Raw genomic sequence first — 25,138 nt, forward strand, 5'->3', positions numbered from 1 at the left:
TCTCAGTCGTGCTTTGTCTAATTAGTCGAACGCTTTTGCTATGCGAGTTTTCCCCGATTGCTTCGTGACAAACCCAAATGAAATGCAGGACGCTCGTTTTGATTGAAATTCCTTTCTGAAAACGTCAACTTGCCAGCATGCATATTAAGCGTAAAGCAGTGTTCTACTGTTCACACACGATGTCGGGGTTTCCTCCATTGAAATGTTTGCGGAAGTCTATCTCAGAATCGCTGGTACAAAGTGCTGTTGTGGCCATATTAGTTAAATATATATATATTGGCTTCTGCTTTTAGGATAATGATATCTGCTTCAGTTCTGCTCAGCTTCAGAAGCTCGAACGATTCAACGGCTGCCGAGAGATAAGTGTACAAATCCGCAAATTTCATGGAAGCGGCATTTTATTTATTGACCTAAATCAACTTTAAATGTCCTAGTTAGGCTAAAGCAATGTGTAACATGCCGATCTACAATGTGACCAAGTTTACATCAGAGCCGCTGGCAGTATGCATTGCGCACACACAGGGGCCTTCCGCATATGCTCAGATAAGGACATTCACCGTCTCTCAGATAAGCTGTATCTCTTCATAACCATCATTACTAATAGCAAGTAGCACACGAATGCGTATACGCTATCAAGCGTTTCTATCTAGGAACAGCTCTCTCTAACTTCCTTATTTTTCTACCCGAGTTCTCGATGCGACAAATCTTTAACGGGCTCGTGTACACGCAGTCTTGCTTGTCTTGGCCTGCTCTTGTCCGATGGATACATTCGGCTTACTTCGGCAACCTTGTTTTTCAGCTCATGCAGTCTCTTCCACTTCGTGTAACCTTCTGTGTGCAATTCATCGCACAAAGGTGACGTTGTTCTCTAGAACATTTCAATAACGAACAGGGTCCGAAGGCAAGGCGTAAAGGGCCGACAGCGCGGTGTTGGCATGAATGAAAAGTTTATGTTGGAAAGCTCTGCAGAGCTGTTCCTTGTTACAGCGACCCTGAGCAACCTGGAGCATATAGTGGTAGAGAAGCGACGCAGCACTCGCGCGGATCTCCACAAAGAAAGGATTGCGAATCAGAGCACCCCGAAATTGCTAATAGCTGAATAAAATCAGGAGGGAGGCATTGAAAAAGCAAACAGAATTTCAAAATTCGAAACTGAGAACTTAGAAAAGTGTACTATTGTATAACAGACTCGTCTATTTGAGCGAAGCGGACACATACTCGGTCACAGGCTCATACAAGCACGAACATCAATGGCAGAACGGAGAGTAGTGCATAGCCTCCGACGCAAATTTCTGGGAGCCTCCAACAATTTCAGGCATCAAGGCTAAAACAAACATTAAACTCAGATCCACCAGGCTCAATCGCCCGTTTTACATAATAGGCAGAAACCTTAGGGGAAAGCAGAGTTGGAATGGAGTCAATCTAAACCTCCCTCCGATTCATTGGCTTTAAATAGAAAAAAGTTCCGCTATATAGACATGAATTGTTCCAAACATAGGGCCTTTGCTGTGAAGCAAGCTGAGGGTTGCTGAGAAGGCTCTTTTGCAAGCAAAGGTAGACTAAGCTTGGTGGTGAACCGCGGTTCGGTCTTATCATAATAGGTTGACCCATTCATACTCTCCTTTTAGACAAAGAACAACTTTCTGGTAATTATTAAAAGAGAAAAGGAAGGAAACAAATAAGTAAGCGTACGTCAAACGGATGTAGGCAGAAAGTTTAGAACACAGGGGAAAATGCCCCTGGGGTTTTGTTAAGTATGACGAGAGAGTCTCCAGTCCCATACTGTGTCTCTACGCACTAGTTGCATGCAATGTTCTAGAAGATTGTGTGTTAGATGTTTAGCTCAAAAGCGAGACCGGAGTTCAATTAGTTGGCTAATATTTAACGCAATAACAGTGAATTTAAATTTTATTGGGCAACCAAAATAACTAGCCTAGGTTAGAACTAACCAAGATATAATAGGAGCCTTATAGTTCCCTAAAAAGGAAACAACAACGGTTTCCTTTAGACTTCGGCTCTTTGTATAGAATCAAAGATGAGTGAAGCGTAATAATTACAAGCTATACCACAATGGTATTACATCAGATTTATGACGTTAACAGAAGATCCGTGCACCTCCTACGCTGTCCGCGACCACACGTTTATTAAATGTCTCATCCACATAACTTATTTAGGATCCTTCCAAGAGGAACAAGGAACACCATAAAATATAAAGTACCTCGCGCGTCGTCACGATTAAAGTATAAAGGTACTGAAAATTTCTCTGTTTACGCAACAAGAATGAACGCAACTTCGCGGCAATCTGCATTGGCTAGCGACGCATGCTAAAGTTGTTGCTAAGGGTCCTGCAAAGGCTGACGCAGTCTTCTGCAACTGAATTCTAACCCGCGACATTTGTCCACGACATCAAATTTCGCTCGGTGTAATGCACAGTTGGACGTATCCGTATTCGTCCGGTCTTTCATACTATGCGTATCAGGACATTCACACTATGATAAGTGTCTTGTTTGTAAAGCCTGCATAGCGAACAAAGGAGTAACCGAAGGAAGAGGGAGAAAACACCGAGGTCATATAAACAATGGCGCCTGGATGATGTTGCAAAAAAATTTGTAGGGTGGATTTCCGTTGAGTGTCCTCGTGGTTCTAGCTTAAATATGTATGCTGGGTCTGTTCAGGAGGAAATTTTGACCACCTGGTAACGAAACAAGATCAGCTGACTCATAGAGTATTGCTTTTACAACGAAAGTACTCTATGAGAAGCATATCGTAAGAGTAAATCGACGTTATATATAATGTACACTTGCAATCAAGTCGCGGGCAAATATGCCTTGTTAGTGGTTTGAAGGTTGTGCAATATAGCTTGACCCAAGACAAGAAACCCATTTCCATAATATGACTCAGGCATACAAACAGAGAAGCTTCGCGCGTATACGTTATCGCGTAAATACTGACAGAAATACTAACAGAAAAAGCTTTAGTCAAAGGTTGACAAACTGTGTGAGCGCATCATAAGAAAGCTGCTACGTTTCTATTTTGTGTATTGCATGAATGCTTCATCCTCTCTGTGTTATGCCTCGCTTAAAAGTGCAACAATTGACGCTGCTGAAGGATTATCTCAGGCCATTTTATGGCTGCCATTATTATTCTGATTTTCTTCGAAGTCGTTGAACCCAGCGGATTTCTCGGTGTAATCTTTTACAGAATGGTCAGTGTGCCATATCCTTCTACACGGTGGCTATTCGTCCCTATGCGTGCAGACCCTCTCACATTCTATATGTCTCCATTATTTTGCGACTTTAAATTTTCTAAGAATGTTTCTGTTGAACACCTCTATGCCAGATTTTCTGTTTGACTCTTGCGATTTCCATTTCTTTCAATTCAGACTATCCTTAACCTGAAAATCGCCTGCTGGTAAAAGGCTTTTAGGATCGGAAAGGAGGTCTGTAACGCGAAAACTTTTGAGTTACGGCGCCTGGTCTAAGCGCAGGCGTTTGTCCATGTTTACTAATGGCGGTAACGCTGAACGCATTGCCCTCGGCAGCAAGAGATCTGACTAGCGGTGGGACGCCTCAACTTCCCAGACAACTCGAACCGACGATTACAACCTCACGTCTACTACAAATCCTGAGTGGGAATGCTCTGATTTATCCTTGAACTGTTCTGGATGGGATGAGCTCTCACAAAACGACCAATCATATAGACTACGTTATATACAAAACTATCGGTCTTCTTAAGGTAACTGTTGAGGTTTTTGATAAATACACCCGTCTAAGCCAGACTTCTAACTTCCAAAGAAAACTTCTCGATTCCAGAGGAGACCTCATCGATTTTTGAGTCACGCCCGTTAGATACTCCTCGTGTTTCCAGCGACCCGCCAAACTACATTAAAACGTAATCTCAAACTCGGAAATGTCTACTAGTGCCGTCGAGTTCTGGTCAAAGTTTGCAATTCCGCATCAATTAATCAAATAGTGTTACTATCATGTGACACTTATCGCCGTTGTCCGTCTCACCGTTGTCATAAATGTCGTTCTGGTTTCGTCGTACCGCACAAACGGAGGAAGTCAGTAAAGAACGACCCTGGGGCAGTCAGCGACTTTAGTCCATATTTCATAAGGCACTGAGCGATATTGAATTATCTTCCCGCGACAGTCCTCCCTATTGACGTTCAACGATTCGGGTAGAAGCAAAATAAACGACGAAGAAAAAGTATGAAGAATAATCAGTGCACTTAGAAGTTCTTTAAGTATAGTTGAGGTAACGAAGACTAGCGAAGTTAAGTACACATATGTGGGTAATGACAAGGATCTAATATGCGCGTACGAATTGGCAGCCGCCGTAAATAATTGGGTTTTTGATACGGTCGAGATTAAAATTCAGCAAAACGAATCCACGTATTTTAATTTAAAAAAATCACCTAAGTTAAGTATTCAAATCTTTTCCGGAATATATAGAGCAATATCTACGTTGCTTTATGTCAGAAGAAGGACACTTAGGCACAAAAAGCTGAACGACATAGAGATGTCGTAACGCGATTGATGTTAATGATACTTTATAGGTAAATCATGTCTGTTTCGGCACAATTCAGTCTTTTCCATTGGCCATACCAAGCAAGATTATAGGTCACTTTATGCAAAACAGATAAAGAAATTAAAAACACACATAACAACCACGCAATGAAAAGGAGCCAAACCGGAAACTTTCTAATGATACCTGCTGTACGCTGAATGGGCCTTAATCATAGAATATTAAATAGAGTTAAGAAACGAAGCAAAAAAAAAAAAAACTATTAATTAGAACAAAAGCTACCTTGCGTTGCTCGAACAATAACAACAATTTTTAGCAAACTTGCATTGCTAATAACTTGAATGAAACTAGAAAAAGCTACTGCATTTTACCCGTCGCATAAAATACGTATGTAGAGGTAGCGAGATGATGTGTGATTCTCCTTGTGCATATATATACGCTAATATAGCTTACGGTTGGTAAAGCGTGATCAGGTTCTAAAACTATAGTCCAGGTATTATTATGATTCAATCGTCCATCACGAACGTTTCGATTAAGATGTAACACACTCGCGCATACATGAGCAATGTAAACCACATCCAACACGTCACATGTATCAGTAATAGATACAGAAGTTCGATTGCCTCAAGATACCAACAGTTAAGTACGCACTGGGGCCTACTAAAGTTAAAGATCCGTAAAGTAATCTCGGTTCCAGCTTACCGCAGAAGTTCCAATGCTAGCGTCGGAGGTAAGAGTCGTTTTTTAAAAGCAGCTGTGTGTTCCTGTCAAATCTGAAGATCTCTATCCATAGACATTTACAACATAAGCTATACTGTACGTACTATAGCGTATCTAGGTTCCAATTGCTAGTGGAGGTTTGCGGTTGTTGTTAAGGATACGCGGCCAGACGCTGCAGTGAATACAAATGGGTATATAGAGAAATCATAAGATGGCCTAACGGTCGCAGACGATTCGTTAACGGAGTTGTTCGTTTAGGCAAACGTAATTACAATAACTATTTATAATAAACGATAAGCTTCACGCGTTAATGCTTTTGTTAAGTACTTAGAGGCACTGCATGCTCGTACCTATATATGCCGACACGACGAAAGATCGCACCACGTACTGAAGGGTCCTTCTACGTCCTAGTTGAAACTTGATAATAAAACAATGATTTGTCAAATTACGTAATTGATACTGTACCTAAATAGCGGATCCTTTTTGTCGAAAAGGTGTCTAGCGTCTATGATTATGAATTTGTAAATGAAAGGATATCTGTATTTAAGGGACTGTTCTGGATTTTTTCCAGTCCTTCCGGCCAAAACCGTTCGAATCCTAGGTAACAATAAGAGAATAAAATGCCAAAAGTCTCTCAAGTGCATATTTTTCTAAAAATCTATTTTATGATATATTAAGTATTTTTGTACAAACATCTATACGTCGCTACAAGTTATACATCGTTATGCGATTCAACGCAGATAAGTGCTATAGCCGAACTTCCCCATCGTTCTTGCTAGTACTAAAAAGTGCATGAACGATGTTTAATAAATAGTTGGCTAGTAGCTGGTTAAACAGCTGGCCTATAAATCGTCCTAGAATAATTTTCGCCTGGCAGGACTAGTGAACTCACACTCTTTTTCTGTGCAATAGTGTTAAACATTGTTTAAATGTTTTAAAGCTATTCCTCTATAAAAGAGGGCACTGAAAAATGGGGATCTTTAATAAGTCATAGTATTTATTAGACTTTGTCTAAAGCTATGTTTTAACTGACACTGCTTTGCCCGCCTGGTTTTTGACCTATGAACACAAGGTGATTTTCATCATTGACTGTTGACCTCGTGTATCGTTGATCTCGTTGAAATATTGGTTGTGTTCGTAGTAGAAACAAGTTTTCTAGGCGCATGACAACGTATTCTTCAGGGCAAACTTACGAAGCGCTAATTATAACATATTACATCTTATTTACCGTTGAGCTCACGAGATGGAGACTTTTACACGGGAAGGAGTAAAACTAGGCCCACAACATTAGGAAAAGCAAGTTTGCAATTAAAAAGAAAGGGAATATGTGTATACCTCTTAAAATGCACGCATGCAAATAATAACTACCATGTAATATTAACTATTTTTTCAATCGGCCATTGTGATGGGCAACGTTTGTAAGCCGAAAACCGCATTATTAGATGCGTTGAAGACGGACAACTTGACACATTTAAGGTTTACGTCGACAGTCTAACGATCATCAGCTTCCACTTGCTAACTGGTGTTCCGTTAGGGATGTAAATAGGTTTGCATCCGCGTTGTAACCCCTGATTGTGCTACGCACAGTATTAATACCAATACAGCATAATCCTTGAATATTTTAGTTACCCCAGTTGATTCGCTGGAGATCGTTCTGAGCATCTGCTTTGACGTGCCTTCCCTTGAAGCAAGAACAGCAGGCCTCGACTCCAACCTAGGTGATGCTATACCGAACAAGGTTCCGAGGACCTGTTTACACAGCAGCAAAAGCCAATAGCGCTAAAAAAAAATAGAAAAAAAACAATGACATCAAAAAAAATCTAGGCTATGTAGACCTATTGGAGCGTTGTTTTAAACCATTCCAATTATCTTGAATAAAATCACTACAACAAAATTAGAAAAACAAAAGAACAAATTTCGCGTTCGATCGAATTATCGGGAGCGGGACTCTGAACGTAATATCGATACCCGGCTCGTCGGAGAGGCTCGGAATGCATCCACGGACTTTTCACAGGGCTCACCCTTGTTTCTATAGCTTCGGAAAAGACGCTCGCACAATCCTGCCGTCTTTGGGAAAAATCGTTCGATCGACTCCCCTCAAGTGGAACCTCCTACAGATACCAAGTCATACTACGCTGGCTGCTCCCATTAGATACTTTATACAAGGCATATATATATATATATAAATATAAAATAAATACAGAGTTTAAGTTTCAGCTATGCGTTAGCTTGACGCATAGCTGGACGCCGGAGGTAAAATGTAAGGCAGGAAAAAATCACTAACTAGCTTAAAACATACGAGCCACCAAACGAAATAATAGAATTTAGGAAATTTCCAATATACTACTTTTTGACATGGTCATTTTTCTCTTACATATCAGCTTCACTGCCATTGGCATTAGCTAGCATGCTTCGATATGCCAGTCAGCAAGCAAAAATAACAACACTCTTTTTGGACTCCGCTCCAAGGAGCGTGCTGCCAAGGTGATGCATCATAACGTGCTCTGCACGCGACATACCAAATATTGTAATGCGTCTGCAAATAGATGCCTCTGGACTCAACTCACGGTTTACTACCGATAGTCGTATGGAGTGTTTGTTAAGGAAAATTGAAGGTACACCTGACACGCACGGGGCACGTTAACGACTTCCGTGTAGCAACGACGGCGACTCCTATTATCCTTCCTATTTTCCCTTTCTTGGTTGTACGACTTATCTTCGAGGGAGGTATAAAAGCTGTCTGTTGACGATCGCCACAGATCCTCAAGATTCTGATGATGGAGTAGCTACTAATAATACTGTCAGAGAAAAGAAAGCGATGTCCCATGGTTGTGACTGGGCTAGGCGTGCGCTTGACAACTCGCACGGTATCAAAATCAAGATGAGAGATAAACTACGTTCCTAGCACCTAAATGTAGGCCCGATGCTGCTGCTAGGCATGCTCCTTTCAGCGGAAAGCGACGTCTGTCTACGACCGATTTCGGACTTGAACTACTAATCGAACGCGTTATAACTGTTCCGTAACGGGACATCTAATACCTGCAAGGCCTGCAAATAACCTACAAGTATTTGAAAATGGAAGTTTTCTTCAATACCTACGTTTTGGAAGAATCATCATCTTGCATAATTGTTTTTGTACGAGTTACTTTTCAACAGCATAAGTTGTTTATCTTGCGCAATATGTATAACCATTTGTCCTATCAATCTACGATTATCGGGGTCTTCGAAAAGTTGACTGTACCTTTTTTTTTTCAAACTTTCGCTGTCGTTCTGCGCGGCCTGTGTAACCTACGATTCGGATGCACTTTCGGTGCGTAACATATCTGTTCTAATTGTTTCTGTTTGGAAGTAAATGTGTGTTAGCGCAGGTGTTTCAGGCTGTAGAAGAGCGCTTTGTTATTACTTCCTTGACACAACTTTCCGCCCACATCAGAACAGCGCTGAAAAAGCCGGGAACAATTGTGCTGTCTGCGAAAAGTCTGTGATCGCTAAGAGGAAACTGACCTGGTGTGTCTCGCTTTGGCAGATCTTACCAACCTTTTAACTGTTTGAAGGCTTTTTGAAAAGACTTTTTAAGAAGCTTGGCTTTCGATTAAGCCGACAGTTGTTCAGTGAAGGGGAAAACGGTGCGCGTAAATAATGGAGGTAGCCGCAAAACAGACAACGACGATACGATTGTTTTCATTTAAAACATGTTTTCTGCTCGACGGCGAAAACATTCTTCCGCTAACTCAATACTTCCTCATAAAAGTCTCTACGACGTTCAGGATCTCGATTTCAACACGCTACCAAACGATTCAGTCGGTTGCTGTAACATGTAGAAGAGCTTGAGCTTGTGAGTAAATCGTTGTCAGTCAATCATTTATCCTTAAGTGGATCAATTCTCACGAGGGTTTAGCCGCCTTTTGGTGTTAAACACACCATTAACGAACAGCGTAATTAAGCCCAACAGAGCCCACAATGTCTCCTACCTAAATCGTTTTAGACTGTAATTTCAATAAATCCATCACCTTTTTAGAAGGCCTCGGCTTTAAGAGGACAAAACTACAATCATGTGCATGGCAATTTTATTTATGCTTGGTGTCCTTCGCAGAGTTAAGGCTCAGCGGTATATTGCCCGCTGGACAATGCCTATGCAGAATGCGATTTCTGCATAAACTTTCCACTGTTCCCCTACGTCAGGTTAATTAGCCGAGATGGAATAGCGAAGATATGCATTACGCTTTTAGCATTACTATGGCTGTAATCGAGTATATGGCCTACGCTACGGCGCTTATTCTAAGAAGTTGTTATTATACTATATTGTTATTATATATTAATGAAGTAATACATATCCGCTTATCTGTATAGCCATTTCAGAAACTAGCTCCAATCCATTGTTTCTCGACGCGAAGTATTCGAAATCACAATAAAACTGTAACAATTGCGGCCATTGTTGCTATTTTGAGGAATAGAGAAAATGTAGTTATTGTACGTTGCTGACTGTCAGTTAATCTCGGGGCAATCTGCCCTCGATGACACACCCTTTACCCCGTCAAACTGTAATCGAAAAATGAAAAAACACGTTTTCGTTATATACAATATGAACTTGACCGCTGGCTATTTTAACGGGTCGAGTTTAAAAACGCGTAATGATAAAACACCGGTCGTTGAAAACGGATTGAGCAATTCAGGGACTTGAAATCAGATGTTCAATTTAAATTGAATAAATTAACGAGAAAAAACACCGAAAATTGATAGGGATTCTCACTGTTGATAGCTTTCATAGGATTGGTAGTCTCGAGAGCCTTTGAACATTGACGCCGAACGGCAGTGGGAGGGAAACGGCTTCGTGATTATCGTTTGCTGGAATGGAGTAAAACTTGCAACAAAGACCGTGTCCGATTCAAGCGTCCTCATGCGGTCAGGGGTCAAGTTTTTTCTGTTAGGCCTAAGGAGGCGTATTGTTCGTTCGGAGTTTCTCGAGCTGTTCCACAGAAAAATGAGTAAGGGACCGATCTTTTGGCCAGCACGGTGGCGCCATATGTTAAAAAGGGCTCCGTTATTAAATAGAGTAATAAAGTTACAACGGCAAGCCAATATTGGCTAAAAATCTTACGTAACGTACCTGAGGATAACAAGTATTACAATTTTGTTCTGGCTGCGGCGTTTGACAGACAGATATTCTGTCTTTTTGCGCTAATTAGATTTGCATTAACTACCAGTGTTCCGTCATAGAGAAGTTCTTCAGTCGAACCAGAAAATCAACTGGCTGTTTTCCAGTGGCAGCTCCCACTTGGGCTAATTATGGGACATTCACCCTGTAATTAATTTCAGCGACATTTCTAAACAAATGACGTTTCGGTAGAACACACACGCTTGTCTACTGCTAACCTGTACGAATCTCATTAGACAAACAAAATGTTTTGGAAATTAGCTTTTCCGGTCATGGAATTTTCAGTGGGAAATTTTCGTCTCAGATCAGGCCTGTTCACTAGAGTGATCGCAATCTATATTATCGTCTTTGAGATACCAACGAATATGCGAGGCGTCCGGTTGCCTAATCTAGACCCCTGTCGGCCGCCCTTGACCTGGGAAACCTTACAGCTCCTGGCTCCCAAGTCTCTTTGAACTCCACTATTGTAGAAGCTCTAAGATGCACGCGTTCGATTTCGTAGACACGCAACCGCCAAGTGTGCGTTCGTCAGGCTTTCTCTGTACAGTTTTCCTAATAACTTTTTGCTTTGGAAATACTTTCTTTGTGAGGAAAACACCCGCAAGATTTCTTTTCATGCAGATTTGAATACGCGACTTAATGCTATAGGAGGTTGGATGGCAATCGGATGTTTCGAGACTCTCTTTCGGTTGATTCGGGACGTCAGGGCAAACTATATTCATAGAAGCTTTCTCAAGAACAAATAACACACGGCTTCGCACTCATCTCATTTGAGAAAACCTTTTCATTACAATGATTACATTAACGACGAATAAGGTATTCACGTTTTTTTGCAACCTGAAGGTTATCATAGAAAAAAACCCATTTTAGCTCTAGAAAGCAGTAATTTAGTATCGCTTACCATCTGTGTAGCTGTGTGCTAACACAGTTGGGTCTGGCCCTCAGACTTCTTTTTCCCCATACTTTTGAATGGCCACTTAGCGGAGATGTTGTTTCGTACATTAAGCAGATGACCTCAATACCGGACAAAACAAAACACCAAACCCAACCCAGTTGTTTGTCTTTTAGTATATAGCCAGACGCAAGTTCAGGCTGGTTCTACATTCACATGATGAGTTTCGGTGAGATGAGGTTTGTTTTCGGTTTGCAGTTATATTCTAAATTACCTTGATGTGCTCGATAAGCTGACAAGATGCTTTGAGGAACTTGCAACACTAGCGCAAGAGAGGTTGGCCTAAAAGAAAGCAAGCGTGAGCCAGGACAAAGGCTTCTTAGCGCAATAGAGGTTGGCCTAAAAGAAAGCAAGCGTGAGCCAGGACAAAGGCTTCTTAGCGCAAGAGAGGTTGGCCTAAAAGAAAGCAAGCGTGAGCCAGGACAAAGGCTTCTGAGCGCAAGACCCAAACTCCGTTTCAATACAGACTGCTACAGCAGAAATTTTTACACATAAGCGACCATTGTTTAAAATTTAGGTCTAGAACCGTAGTTTAGATCTACTAGTGGTTTCAATACAGAATAAACTTTATTATTTATTTTTTACATTTAAAAACACGACATCCTCAGTTTTAGGCAAGATTCCTTTGTACGAAGACCATATGTATACGAACTATTTATATTGCCGATAGATATAATGTCAATTAATATTTAGTCGACAGGCATACTTGTGACGGTTCAACGAATTTACAGTTGGTAGTTAATGCGAAAAGCTTTGATTTAAAAGAGATTCAGTTCTAAGATATGATTTGATAAACCGGTGCTCCTATACGAGCATTACCACTAGATAAATAGAGATCAACGTTTCTTACTCCTGTAATTACTTCAGATAGCTAGCTATCCTCACGATCCGAAATGTGTGTACCTCTCGTTGTCAACCCAAGTCAGCTCGTGCCTTTAAATTTCATAGATAAACGCGCTGACACCGCGCTATCACGGAGGCAATGTTATCAACATTAACGAACTTCTATCAACGCTTATAGCGGACCTACGTCAAAACGCAGCCGCGCTAAAATTTAAAAATGTAAGGTGTTTAGTATTCAATATTTGAGAATAAGCACATCCCTTTTTTGCTTCTGTGTTTGATTTAAATCATCGGGTTACTGGATTGTGTAGTCAGTTTAGAAGATCCCGCAACTGTCGCTCAGTATCATAAATCTACTGTAGCGGCTCAAACCTCCGTTCTCAGATGTAGATAAGTCTTTATATAGCTAGTTACTAGAACAAGTACCATGTTCGAAATTTAAAATAAATTTATATCAGTTTGGTCGTTAATTTCTGGAGTTGGCTTTAATTATGAACGATTTACTGATGTTAGTCACGGCAAAGAAAAATATATTTTGTGCCACATAAAAACGAGACCAATCAAGGTGTTGCTTGCAGATTGCAAGTGTGTCCCGAATAAGGAAAACATTAAATAAAGCCAAAAGAATATAGTGGAGATTACATGGCCAAGTTCGCGTGTCGTTCGTCCTAGTGCCTAGAGAGACCTCAAAGCTAGAGGATATGTTGTATAATTTATTGCATGGATTAATATTTTTCATGTGAACATGAATTATGCCAATCGTACGCCATGCGTAAATAATTAACGTACTATTTACGCAGTAAACGTGGAAGATCCTGCATATCTAATTTCTAGGCAATTCATCAATCTGAGAGTTTCCAAACACTTTTCGCCCGGATTACCAAAGCCTATATTTCGGTATGAAAGCGAACAAACCACTATTGACTGCAGTCATCAGCGTCACACGCAACGCGCACTTCAACCCCAATAGATTCCGCTGATTCTGCCAGCAACAGGCGGCAGCGTTCCTGAACAAAGAGCGAAAGGGGCCGCTTCGACGAACGAACATAAAACGGGCAGAATCATTCTGAGCAATTTTTTCACAGTGGCCAGCACATCACAGTCGGACTCGTTGCATTGAGCCTGTTTTGAGGCAAGGGCCTACCTTCAAATTGGTCCTCTTTCAAAGACAATGAATCAATGAGTCCAGTTGCTCTTTGGCCAGCAGAGCCCACTCTGGTCGACCAACGGCCTTTTCGTCAGCGCCCGCTATTCCTTTAGGTTGTCCGGAGAGCTACGCCGCGGATAGACGGATACGACGAGGGAAAATCGGGGATTTCGGGAGACGCTTGTCCTTCTAACTCGGCGTTTTGAATCCCGTTTCAACGAAAAACATCAAGGATGAACGAGTATAGAATCGAGAACCGTCATTGATAGACGACGAAGAAAAACTAGACCAGAAATGAAAGGAGTCATGCTCGCGTTTTCCGGCGCTCTTTCCTGTTCGCCGAAAGTTTGATCATACTAGTTCACAGCAATAAGCCTGCTCGTAGCTGTTTCCATGTTTTTGTAGCATTGATCTGAATGGCCAGAAAGGCGCCTGTTTCGTCGAAACAGTAAGCGGCGTCGTTTGGCCTATTGGCCAAGATACTGCTACCGACTATAGAACACAATTTGTTAGTACCCTAGTACAGTAGCATCCTATAGTCTACACAAGTCTGTGTTGCAGTAAAGTGAGGGACCATTCGTGTTTCGAATTCAGCATTAATGGCTCCACATCGGAGAGCTGTACAGGAAACAGACTCGAAACGAGTTCTATCATGAACCCATGAAGCATGTGCAAACACACGAGGCCCAGGAATTTATGGATAGCTAGGAGGAAACTTCGGAAGAGGGATCGATATAGAAAACAGAAAAAGATGCCTTCTTCTGGAACGACCAACGTAACATATTGACTGGCGATGGTACGATGATGACGAAACCGCTCTGTCATAGTATAGTGGCAATGCGACTAGGTAAACTGTGAGTTGAGTCAAGCTCCCTCTGTACGGAAGTCCAACGCGGCTTCAACCTGTTTCTATGCGCCCCTGCCTCGAAAGGTTCTGGATATATCTTTACTGCCTTTTTTTTTCTCTACTCACGTACTTTCGTGGCACGTTAAGAGCTCACTCCTACATCAGAAAATTCACCGATGAGGAGCAGAGCATGGCCGAAGCTCCAGCTCACGTCCATGAGATCGTCGTAGAGTTGGCAACCTTCAGGTGAAGGCTACAGTTAAGGAAAGGTCGGTCAGTTCCGGTTATACAGTTTACTGTTGCGCGTGTAGGATAGCGCGATGCTTTCTTATCTGCAAAAAACTGTGGTTTCCTATCTATTAATCGCATACGCTTGAGGTGTCCTTTCTATAGGAACGGATACGTCTGAAGAGGCATTTTTGCTCGTATGATTCTTTCAAAAAGACAACAGCTGCAGTAGGAAAATACCGCTTTGGTTATACGGAAATAATAATGACCTGTAAGTCACAAGTAGAACCTGAGTCAGGCATAAATCGACTTAGATTAGCAGTATTTGGTAGGAAAACGTAGGTAGGCCCAGGCATACAGGGGCCGTCTGGAATTTGTGGATGGGTAGACCATTATTAGAATCATTTCGTTTCGTTAAGAATTTTGAGCCTCAGTTAAAAGACTCGCAAACGCCGTTTAATCTCTTTCTTTACCCTCGGCATCACGGCTTCAGTAGCATGCCTTAGACAGACATCGACGCGAATCTTGGTAAAGTCAAGCAGAACGATGCGATCGGACCGATTAGTATGTGTTTCGGTAAATTCGAATGTTGATAGTGACTGCGAATAGATGAAATTTTCTAAAAGTTTACGGAGCTGCAATGGTTCTAAAGGTTATTTTTTTGTCATTTGCCGTATAAGTGACGCTGCCAAATCCGCCATTTTCAAGAGACTTCCTGGAGTTTAGTACAGGAAATTGTTCCTGCTGCTAAAACGGCACAAATGCAGTCTATATAACTGTGCGAGGACTCTGACGGTGTTAATTTTGACACAAAGGTAAGTTAAATTTTGAAGAGGTGCCAGTAAAAGCACAATACACATACTTGCAGTTTTTTTATTACTAAACATAAAGCAGCTATACCCGTGAATGCACTATATGATCAGGTGCCAGCTGCTATCTCACTTAATGGCTATAACGGCTATGTATATATATATATCCAACGCTTACCGAAAACATTATTACGGACCAGTCAAATCATCGAGGTTACTGAATGACTGAGAGGCATCCTTGACTGACTACGCAAGCAACAGCGGCCGACAACTATACACAAGATGAGATGTAGCGCATGGGCAAATCTGCTTATTTCCTTTAAAAAACATTCTAAAAAAATTTTCCAGGTATGATGATGTGTATAATAATATAATAGTTACAACAGTCTTTTGTTTAGTATAACTTATTTACAAGATCTTAATACTATAACTTTGAAAAATGCTTCGAAAATGACGTTACTCAAAAAAAGTCACTAAGTAAAGGAAAAGTTATTGTTTATTTCTGTTCCAAATCGTTGGTCATTGGGCAAGTTGTCTGATTTTCGGCCGTAGGTGCTTGCGTGGAGGCTACATGGCTTCACACCCGTAGTTATTTTGTATATATTCTTTCTTTTAATGTAGGCCCCGATCAGGTGCAGATTAGTATACCTCCCACACAATGTCCATAAACGGTGTATGCTAATTCGGCCAATATATGCGTTGAAGTCACTGCGATAGAGCCGCGCCTTACGTACTATAACATCCAATATCTACCGTGCTAATAGACACGCACATATAAATAGAATAGATTTCTTGGAAACTGGAGTTGCCCCGCGGCGTACGGTTGCTTCTGCAAGTATCGTAGAATTGCCATGTCCTCGTAGTGATATAGTGGCAAAGGAGTTAGCTACTAAACTGAGGGGAACATCATGGGGTGAATATGAGACTTTCGTTTCGTGCTTAGATCCATCTGTACTCTGTTTAGATAAGGCAGTACCTGACGTAAAGCTCGAAACACTTATTTCTAACTGAATAAGACAAATAGAAACCGAAAGATAGGGCACGAATAACGCGAATCTCACACGTCAAATTTGAGGTGGTTCTTTTTTTTGCTATATTCTAATCCCGGTTAGTAGGCACTAAAAAGTTGTAAATTTTACACACAACCAAAAACAGATAGAAAAAATTTCGCTCACGAAAGATACTTTCATAGCTTCTGGCTTTTGAGAAGTTGTTGTCTGTGTGTCAAGACACCTTTATATAACATTATATATATAATATATAATAACACGTTATATAATAACATTATCTTTGCATTGATTTAGATGATACCTCTACTATCTATAAATAGGTTGCTTTGAACGACAAAACCCTGGCTGAACTGAATCTGGAGTCGATGCTCCAAGTCCCGCTGACTTGATGCTATGCAATTTATATGAAAAAATATTATGTTTATTATTGCCATTTCATGTATCCCGCTTAAAGTTTTCGTCTGATTAGCACACAGTGTAGTGATTTATTCTAAATATATTTGAAAGTTAAATGGTTGATCTGTGACAATACATGGCTGTATCGAGTTTTCGTATGTCCGGTATTTAAGTTGCTAGGTATTACTCTAGACGAAAACTATCGAACTTGTCTGGATTTTTCTTCAAAAGGTCTATGGAGCAGCATGATAATAATGGTACTATGCCATAGTAACTATTTTTGTGTGTTTACGTTCTGCTTCAGGCTTGTTGTTTCCCCTTGTGACTTTTCACCTTATGCCAAGGCTCGAAAAGGTCATAAAGTTCCCGGGAAATGTTTCACTGCTTGACCATCTATCTCTTTTCGTGGAATTGGCAATCTAAAATACATAATGTAGCTCCAAGCAAACGGTATTCGATGATCAAAATCAACAACGTTTCTATTTGCTATGGCAAGCGTGGGTGGGGCCAAACACTGCTCTTAACATATCGTTCTAGTGTAGATTCACAACACGCTAAGACTTGGAAGTGTGTCAACAACGGCTGACCTTTGAAAAACAACTAAGCTGTCGTCCTGATATCAGTGGGCCTTTGTCAGCAATCGTGCCCTATTATAGAGTAAAGTGGTGCTGGACAACCTTGTTGATTACCGTGTTTGTTGGGGCGATAAGTTCCTAAACATTGGTACAAAAAACTACAACGCACTTTTGCGTACAGCTGAAATGCACTTTTTTGGCTTAGAGGGCGCTAAGATTCATCCGACAGGATAGTGCAGTATGTTAAATGAACATACTTTATGTAAATACAAGCCTATCTTTTATTTGTTCTTTGAACATTTTTATTGAACAATACCGATAAAATAATTTTAAAAGAGATCTGCGCGTATCTTGTTCTCATACTGTTTCATTATATCTCAATTATAGACGGTTCGTTGGTTTGAACGCCACGTGTGTAGCTCATGAACATCTTCCATAGAGCACACGTCCTGTTTTTCTTTATATATTTACTTAATAATAAAGCATCGACTATTTTAGTAACAAACGTATTTATTATTATCATTTTTGTTTTTGTCGACGTTTCAATTCCACCTCTGCCTACCTAATTTTTTTCCCTACATCTATTTACTAATCCATCGGTTTATTACAGTCAATTAATTCATTAGTTTGTCGTCACTGGACGATCCTCATCCGTCAGTTCTCAAGTGTCGCTCAATCACAATCCTACTAACAAGGACATCAAACTGAGATAAACCACTGTTTTCTGTTTTTTTTTTTTGTGCGTACTCTATCAATTACTATGTAGCATTACTAATCATAGAAGTAGTAATAATCAATAATCTTCGTTGATCGTTCTAATTTGTTGGAATAAATGTATCTATAGTAATAGCAAAATCAGTTGTTTGTGAGGTCTTTATCCCGTTTTAATGAGATCGTTCTGTCCTTTGTTTTTTTTTGCATCCATCCCAGTCGATCCGTTCATTGTAGACAATGTTTGTTACATATTTGTTATTTTTTAATCGTTCGTGTTCGACTGCCACTTTTCACGTATTTTTTATTCTTTTTTTTTTTGTGAATTTGTATCAATCTTCTCCTTTTTTTTCGTCGTGTTTACGCAATACCGTCGTATAGTACTCTCATCACGTGAATATCATACAGGAGCCCATCCACATGAGCAGTAGCAGTATCTTTGTATTCTCTATTGTCTGTGTAACTGGTACAAACGTCACGCAGAAACTGTTCGTTCTTTTTTTGTCTGTTTACTGCCACAATTGTCGGTGTCTTCTAGCATCAGCATCGTGATTGGTGGCCGTCGCAGGGGAAGACATCGACTGACACGGAACATCTACGTTGATTTTTTTCCACTGTCCGTCAGACAATAGGCTCCCTTTACCGGTTTGATTTTTTGGCGGGAAGCAAATGTAGTAAACGTTTCCGGCGATCTGGTTTTACTACAATGTTCATGTAGCATCGATATCATTATCATGATTCTGTAATAATTATTATTAATTGTATTTGTATATATAGTACTGCTGCTACAGATACTCGAGTTAAAATCAGTTACGATCAGATGGTTTCACTTGTCGACATACCGAATACATACAGAACATGCTGAATCCATATGTCTACCGTGTGTTGTCCGTGTAAAATCCCTGTTTCTGTGTACGTGTGAGTACCTACGCGTGTGTCCGTACACCACGATCTCTCTATCCTTTTCTACGTGCACTTATGTGCATGCTTTTTATATAAAGCGCAGCGTGTCCTTAGTGATTATACACGACAGTCACCGTTTTTATATGTAAATCTTAAAAAGAAGTGCTTTCTGCGCTAACTGCTAGGCGAGAACCTAACGCAATTTAGAAATGATGCAATACTCCATTTCGCTCGTGAAGACCGTGCGCTGATTTTAATAAATCAGCGTCCATATTCATTCCGCCTGTTAGACCCTGGTACCCAGAGATAACGGGTACGCAATGAAGCTTTTATTGATTAGTTGCGCGGCTAAATTAGATGAAAGTCTGAACTATATTGACAGAATGAAAGCGATAAGACTCAGTACCACTAGCATAGAAATACTATTCTCTTATGATTTCATATAGACTCATCAAGTTTAAAAGGAGAACAAAAAAAACTCCGGTAAGATAACCGGTAGCTGAAGATCCTATATGAACTTACGCTGACAACAAGACTCAAAAAATGTTCCAATAAATCATCACAATTCGACATTTAAACAACTGTCATAATATAACTCGCTGCTTCACACTTCAAAGGATCACGTTTTAACTTAATAAGCCCTGTTAGAACAAGTAGCTCACTTTATGAGAAGCCTCCGGGTCTCGTAGAAAGTGCATTTTGCTATTACTAATGTATAGTCATTGACGAACTTTTCGGGTAAGATATCCACTCGTTGACTCATACCACGTTTCGTTCTAAACTTAGTTAATTGAGCTAGAAAATGAATAGAATATATTTCAGCTCTATTTGTGTCATATGTCATGTTAGTATTTGGATGGCGCTATCGTGGGTCTAGAAGAGGTCTGCGGGGGCATTCAAGGCACTGATCCGCCTGTTGACTAAAAACAAACCTTTAAAATAAGCATGTATGTTTTCGTGTGCCGTTGGCATTTGTAATATGTGTGGGTATATTTTTATTATGTTCATACTTGAGCCAACACAACCTTTCCCCTGCGTACTCACATTTTATTATTATCTAATATCGTGTACGTCGCCATTATTTGCTTTTAAATGTATGTATACCGCTGCAGTACAATTTTTTCATGCCACAAGTTCGCAGGCTTATTGATGCCGAGAGATTCCAGTTCAGACCTGCAACGTATTCCCTTTGGCAAAATTCCGACCCGATTACTCGTTTTTATACCTTGATCATTTAAATATTCTATTTTTTTCTAGCCTATTTTTTACTTCTAACTCTTCTTTAAACATCAATCCGACTTTATCTGATCTTTAGGGCTACATTACGTTTTTTTGCATGGAAACCCCACGTTGACTGGTTAGCAAGGCAGTGATCCCAGTTGTTGTAGCTCCAAGCCAACTAGACGGTCTGATGACGTTCGTCCTTTTCTGTCGTCTACTCTCGAGAAGTTCCTCTGCTCACTTCCTCCTCTCCGTTTTATTGTTACCTTCGATGTATAGAAGCGGTACAATGCAACGGAACAATATCACGGCTTTTGTCGAACAGCGCACTAGCCGTAGTCCGACAGGCTCCAGCTTCGAGTACCACGACGACCACGGCTTCCAGCCATCAACGGTACACAACTCTTGTGATTGCGGTGGTGATGATGCCTAGGGTGGTCTGGTTTCTCGGCGCTCTTTTGCGAGGCTCATCCTCCTACCCCGGTTGTCCTATAGGAGGACTACGGTCGTTCTCTAGTTAGACTCCCGCTCTTATTTGCTCTGCCTGAACAGAAGCCATTTTCACTACGGACCCGTTGTCCTCGTAGCCTAGAGGCCTCAGGCGACGTCGCAAACCCAGATAGCCTCTTTTTCCGTCATTTTACACTCGCTTACGTCAGATCGGGGTAACAGACAGCTATGAGGGACACATGATAGAGAGAACGTGGAGGACAAGAAATGAAGGATCTTGCGAGCCCCTCACAATTTCCGCGCCCCTAATACTCTCCAACTCCTTTCCTAGGTCTCCTCCGCTGCCTTCTGACTCCTGTTTTTGAGGTGCGACACAATCTACTACTACTACCATGATGAAAGAGCAGCACCAGTGATCGCAGTAGCTAAACGACAGCTCCCGGACGCCAGTGGGCGGAGGACTTCTATCAGGTCTCTCTGCTCCCTCAAATGATCGTACTATGGACAAGGTTGCAGAAAACTTGAGTCTCTACTGCAAGCTCACCCGTCTGCGTCTTTTTTTTTTTGCTATCCGGTTATACACGTCCTGTTCTGTTAGTCCGTGACCCGGTGATTTTTTGCAGTTCTATTTCGATCTTCTTCGTTTCTCTTGTGGAACAGTTCAATCAAACTCAATATATATAGAGACCTGGATTCCTTTCTAGGGTACTCGCATACGGCTCAGGCTGCATTTGCGTCTAATCGTGTTACTACCGATTACACGTCTATTTGGTAGACGTTGTAATACCCACAATCTATCGATACACAAAGTCTACCTTTTGCAAGTAGGTCCTTCAAATGTTAATTCATGGTGTTGTTCCTGCTCGTGAAAATTTACTGGCTAAACGCTAACCCAGGGGTAATCGTTTGTGATCGCGATCATGAATGATCCCGTGTGAGTGCTTAACTTAATTGCGTTTGGCCTTGAGTGATAAGCATGATCGCTACCGTCGCTAGAAGGCACCCTGCAAACGCCTTCAAACCCTAAAGCCGAGTTGAAGAAATAATGAAGAAATTGCTTCAAAGCCTCGATCGTCTCTGAGTTTTTGTGTCTTTTCTAAATACTCTATCGCATCCTTGCTTTATTCATGCATCGGCTTACACAAAATTAACATCACGTATGCATTACTTCGTGAGTCTCTGTGATAGTGCGTGTGTTTCAATGCAGCGCCCGTTCCAAGACACAAAACTTTCGTCGGCTCGTTTGTGTCAGCGCGTCGCTGTCTGGAAGTTTGTCTGTGCCGGCCTGTGAATTGTCGTCTAACGCCCATTTACTGCCTCAGTTCCAACCAAATATCCCCCTTACTTAATCTTAACGTTTCATGATAGCAACACTAGTGATACACGATGATGCCTGGCTGGTTTCTTAGATCGTCTGAAAGGTAATCGAATAAGAAAAGCCTAACTTGTATCAGTTAACAACGAAGAGTTCACTCATTGTAGCTAGTTCGAAGAAATTATATAATTAAATAGATACCGCTCTCAGTTAACGACCATTTTAACAGCGTCCCTTTCGGAATGTTTTCGATCATCGTGTAGAAAACTCCTTGATAGTATTACACGCAACCTTTGTAAAGCCGGCATGGTGCACGACCAGTGAGTTACATTCTATTGTCGTTTTCTTTTGCCGTGATGTTGTTAGCATTGTTTTTGGCCTTGTATGCCTATTACAGCAGTTTTCCGTCGTTTTTTTTGTATCGTACTCGTGCTGAAAGTTAATGTACACGACACGTAATTCAAAGGGGTGAGAACAGTAATGTAACTATTTATTTACTAGACATCGGTAAGGTGTCTGCGTCCAACGCCAGGTGGATCGGGCGTAAAGTGTGCAACCTTCGTCGGTAGTGCATCGTCATAGGTCGAGATGTTCTGTATGTTGTTAAGGTTGTTGTGAAGCACACAGGATCCGGTCCCGCCCACCATAGCGTGACCGGGAACCCCATGGGTCATGGGTCCCATACTGCCGAAACCATGGCCGAATCCACCCATGGGACCTATTCCGCCCATGCCAAGTCCCATAGCCATGGAATAACGGCGTGAGGCGACCGACAACGACCGCTCCATACTGGCCATACTCAGGTCCAGATCATGCTCCATCTTCGATGGCCGGTTTTTTCTAAAAGAATCAAAAGGCAAGAACACGAAAAAAGACACGAAGATACAGGTCAGCAGTTTTTGCTGTAGAAAAATTTAATCTGCTTAGTTGCACGTATAAATGAAGGTAGTCTACCTGTTATTATAAGTGTAAACGTCAAAGGAAATCCTAGTAAAATGTTTAGGAGTAGTTGGGCCAAATTACGCAAGTAAATTTTGCTACTTTATTCGTGTTAACGCCTGTCTTGGTCTATTCTTTGGGGAACGTTGTACTCCAGTTCAAATTTAATTTATCAGACAGATTTTCGGGACTCAAATGAGTGACAGTTAACGACCGACCCCTAACTTTCCCTAATTAATCACATCAAATGCTGTTCGCGTTGCTATGCATCGAAAAAAACTTTTGTCGTAAAAAATACGTACGTTTTGGCGCGTTCCTTTAAAGTGTGATAATAATTTACTATATTAACAAATTTGCAAAAGTGCACGACCACGTCAGTTTTTATCTAATCAACAAGATTAGAACTAAGGACCCTCTGGTTCCAGCTCCTTGACGCTACCGCCTAATCCAACCCATGGGTAACTGGGTTTTGATGTACCAGCCTATTTTTTTTATAGTGAAACAGTGGAGTGTGCTTTTGCATAGCATCAGAAAACGACGGTTACTTACCAGTTCCAATATGCCAGGCTCGAGACAATTATCTGTCCTACTACACACAAAATTTCTAGTCATATGGTTGTCTGCTTATGACAGTATATGATGGTACACTATCCAGATAGCTAGGTGTACATGATTATATATGACCATCTAAGCTGCTCTGCACGTTCTCTTGGCCTCTCCGCCGGAATAATTCTGATGGTATCAACGGTGACGTAACAGCTCGCGAAACAGTTACCAAGCGAACGACGCGCGTATCTGTTCCACTCGTTGCTCACCATTGACTTTGAATGTGCCGCAGCAGCCTTACGGTGCATCGAAACCTTGCTAGATAATCATGTCGAATCTCGACCGGATAGTTTTGCCGTGCACCGAAAAAGACGCTTGTTAGCGTCTCAATGGGGTTTTGCATTCTGCAATCCCTTGAAGGGCTCTTTCGATTATGACTTAGTTAAGAGGATTCGAGGTGGTCGAGAAAATCCATACCAGTTTCAGCGCACCTGCTACCGTACGATGGACGAAAGCTGAAGGGTCTCTTGCCTTTTACCAACAGGATTTGTACTAGAATCGAATTTGCTAGTGGGGATGAAAGTTCTAATACTGAGAAAGTATGTTTTTAAATCGAATATATTAGAGCGAGTGGTGGTCTCGAGTCGGCCAGTTGATCTACGAATACCGGCTGATAGAAAAGTTTCAGTTCACAATAGATCTATTTGGCGCTCCTCAGAGCAATATACATAGCAGAGATAGATACGTACGTAATCAAACCTCCTGCAAGAGCCGGGAAAGTTCGTTCAATAATATTCATAGTTTTTTTCTGAATTCATTGAAAGTTAACGCAAAGCTTCCCATCGATACTATCTACTGTACATATCGTCAACCATTCGTGGACGACACTGCATTGAACCTGGGGCCAGCCGCTATTTTTCCTTTTGTTTCTAGCCTCTCTATGTCGATTCCTTCCGTCTTCTTTCCTGTGCACTTTGGTGGCTTCTTTAAGGGGTGTTATGTTATGTTACGTTATGTATTTAAAAACCACCTTGCCCGCCTCAATTTTTTCTCGCTATTCCAGCTCTTAGTATCATCAGTTTATCCAACGTTGCGACAAACTAGGAGAACATGCGGACCTAATACACATACAGACGCGCCGTTAAGGTGCTCCATGGAGTTCTCACCCGGTTCTTTCGATTTGAGTACCTGTTTCCGGCTATTAGAGATGTTCGTTCTTTTTATGCTTATACTTGCGGGCGAGCTCTAGCGAGCAAAAGCAGAGCCAGCAGCAGATGTTTGTGGCTCAGTTCTGCAGAACCCTACGTGGTGCTGAACGTCGTAATGGACTATGCCATATACTCATCACTCCTATCAGGATATGGAAAAGGGTGAGGACGGCCATCAAACCGAACCAATTCCTCTACAGGCATGCTAGTGTTCGCTCTACTACATTGTTGGCTCTTCCTGGACGACGACGTTGGCTACCTTACAGAATGATACGGGTACTCAAGCACTAAGCTTCCTTTTCCTTCCGCTAGGAAGGGAATGACGAGTAAATAGAGCAGATAGGAGGCCGAAACAGGAAATACGGCTGGCTATTTATTGAATAAAAACGGAATAATTGGGAACATGAGAAAAAACCGCTGAACACAGAAACAGAAAGACGAGTCATGAAAGCAGCCCAAGGAACGCTTTCATAAGAAGTGACTATTTGCATAGGTAGGTAGGTAACCGCTCTTCGCACGGGTGGCTATGCGTGTGGGAGTCTAGGTAAATAGTGATGGAAGATTATAGGACAACACATTGAAGTAAAGAGAGAAAACTATGTTTTGCCGATAAATAAGAAAAGCGTATTGCACCGT

General features: G+C 41.3%; 2 protein-coding genes and 1 long non-coding RNA gene across 21 annotated transcripts in view; 2 read left to right on the forward strand and 1 right to left on the reverse strand.

The window, feature by feature from the left end:
- Nucleotides 1-25,138, forward strand: part of AP-1gamma (adaptor protein complex 1, gamma subunit) — a 221,034-nt gene that overhangs the window by 64,594 nt on the left and 131,302 nt on the right. The gene's annotated exons all lie outside the window — the stretch shown is intronic.
- The window catches only part of LOC111243898 (neuropilin and tolloid-like protein 2), a 64,012-nt gene continuing 57,077 nt past the window's right edge, over nt 18,204-25,138 (reverse strand). For all 4 annotated transcript variants that reach the window (XM_022790189.2, XM_086980043.1, XM_022790190.2 and 1 more), the window contains one exon: nt 18,204-22,649. In XM_022790189.2, coding sequence (XP_022645924.1) covers nt 22,307-22,649 — 343 coding nt within the window. In that variant the 3' untranslated portion in view covers nt 18,204-22,306. The remainder of the gene's footprint in view (nt 22,650-25,138) is intronic.
- The window catches only part of LOC147757889 (uncharacterized), a 28,826-nt gene continuing 22,436 nt past the window's right edge, over nt 18,749-25,138 (forward strand). For 2 of the 7 annotated variants that reach the window (XR_015321061.1, XR_015321058.1), the window contains exon 1: nt 18,762-18,838. This is a non-coding gene — a long non-coding RNA (uncharacterized LOC147757889). Of the gene's footprint in view, nt 18,839-25,138 lie in introns of all 7 variants that reach the window. The other 5 variants (XR_015321059.1, XR_015321057.1, XR_015321062.1 and 2 more) reach the window with 5 other exon arrangements.

This window comes from Varroa destructor, unplaced genomic scaffold, assembly GCF_002443255.2.
Source record: "Varroa destructor unplaced genomic scaffold, Vdes_3.0 BEIS01000002.1, whole genome shotgun sequence".
NCBI lineage: Eukaryota > Metazoa > Arthropoda > Arachnida > Mesostigmata > Varroidae > Varroa > Varroa destructor.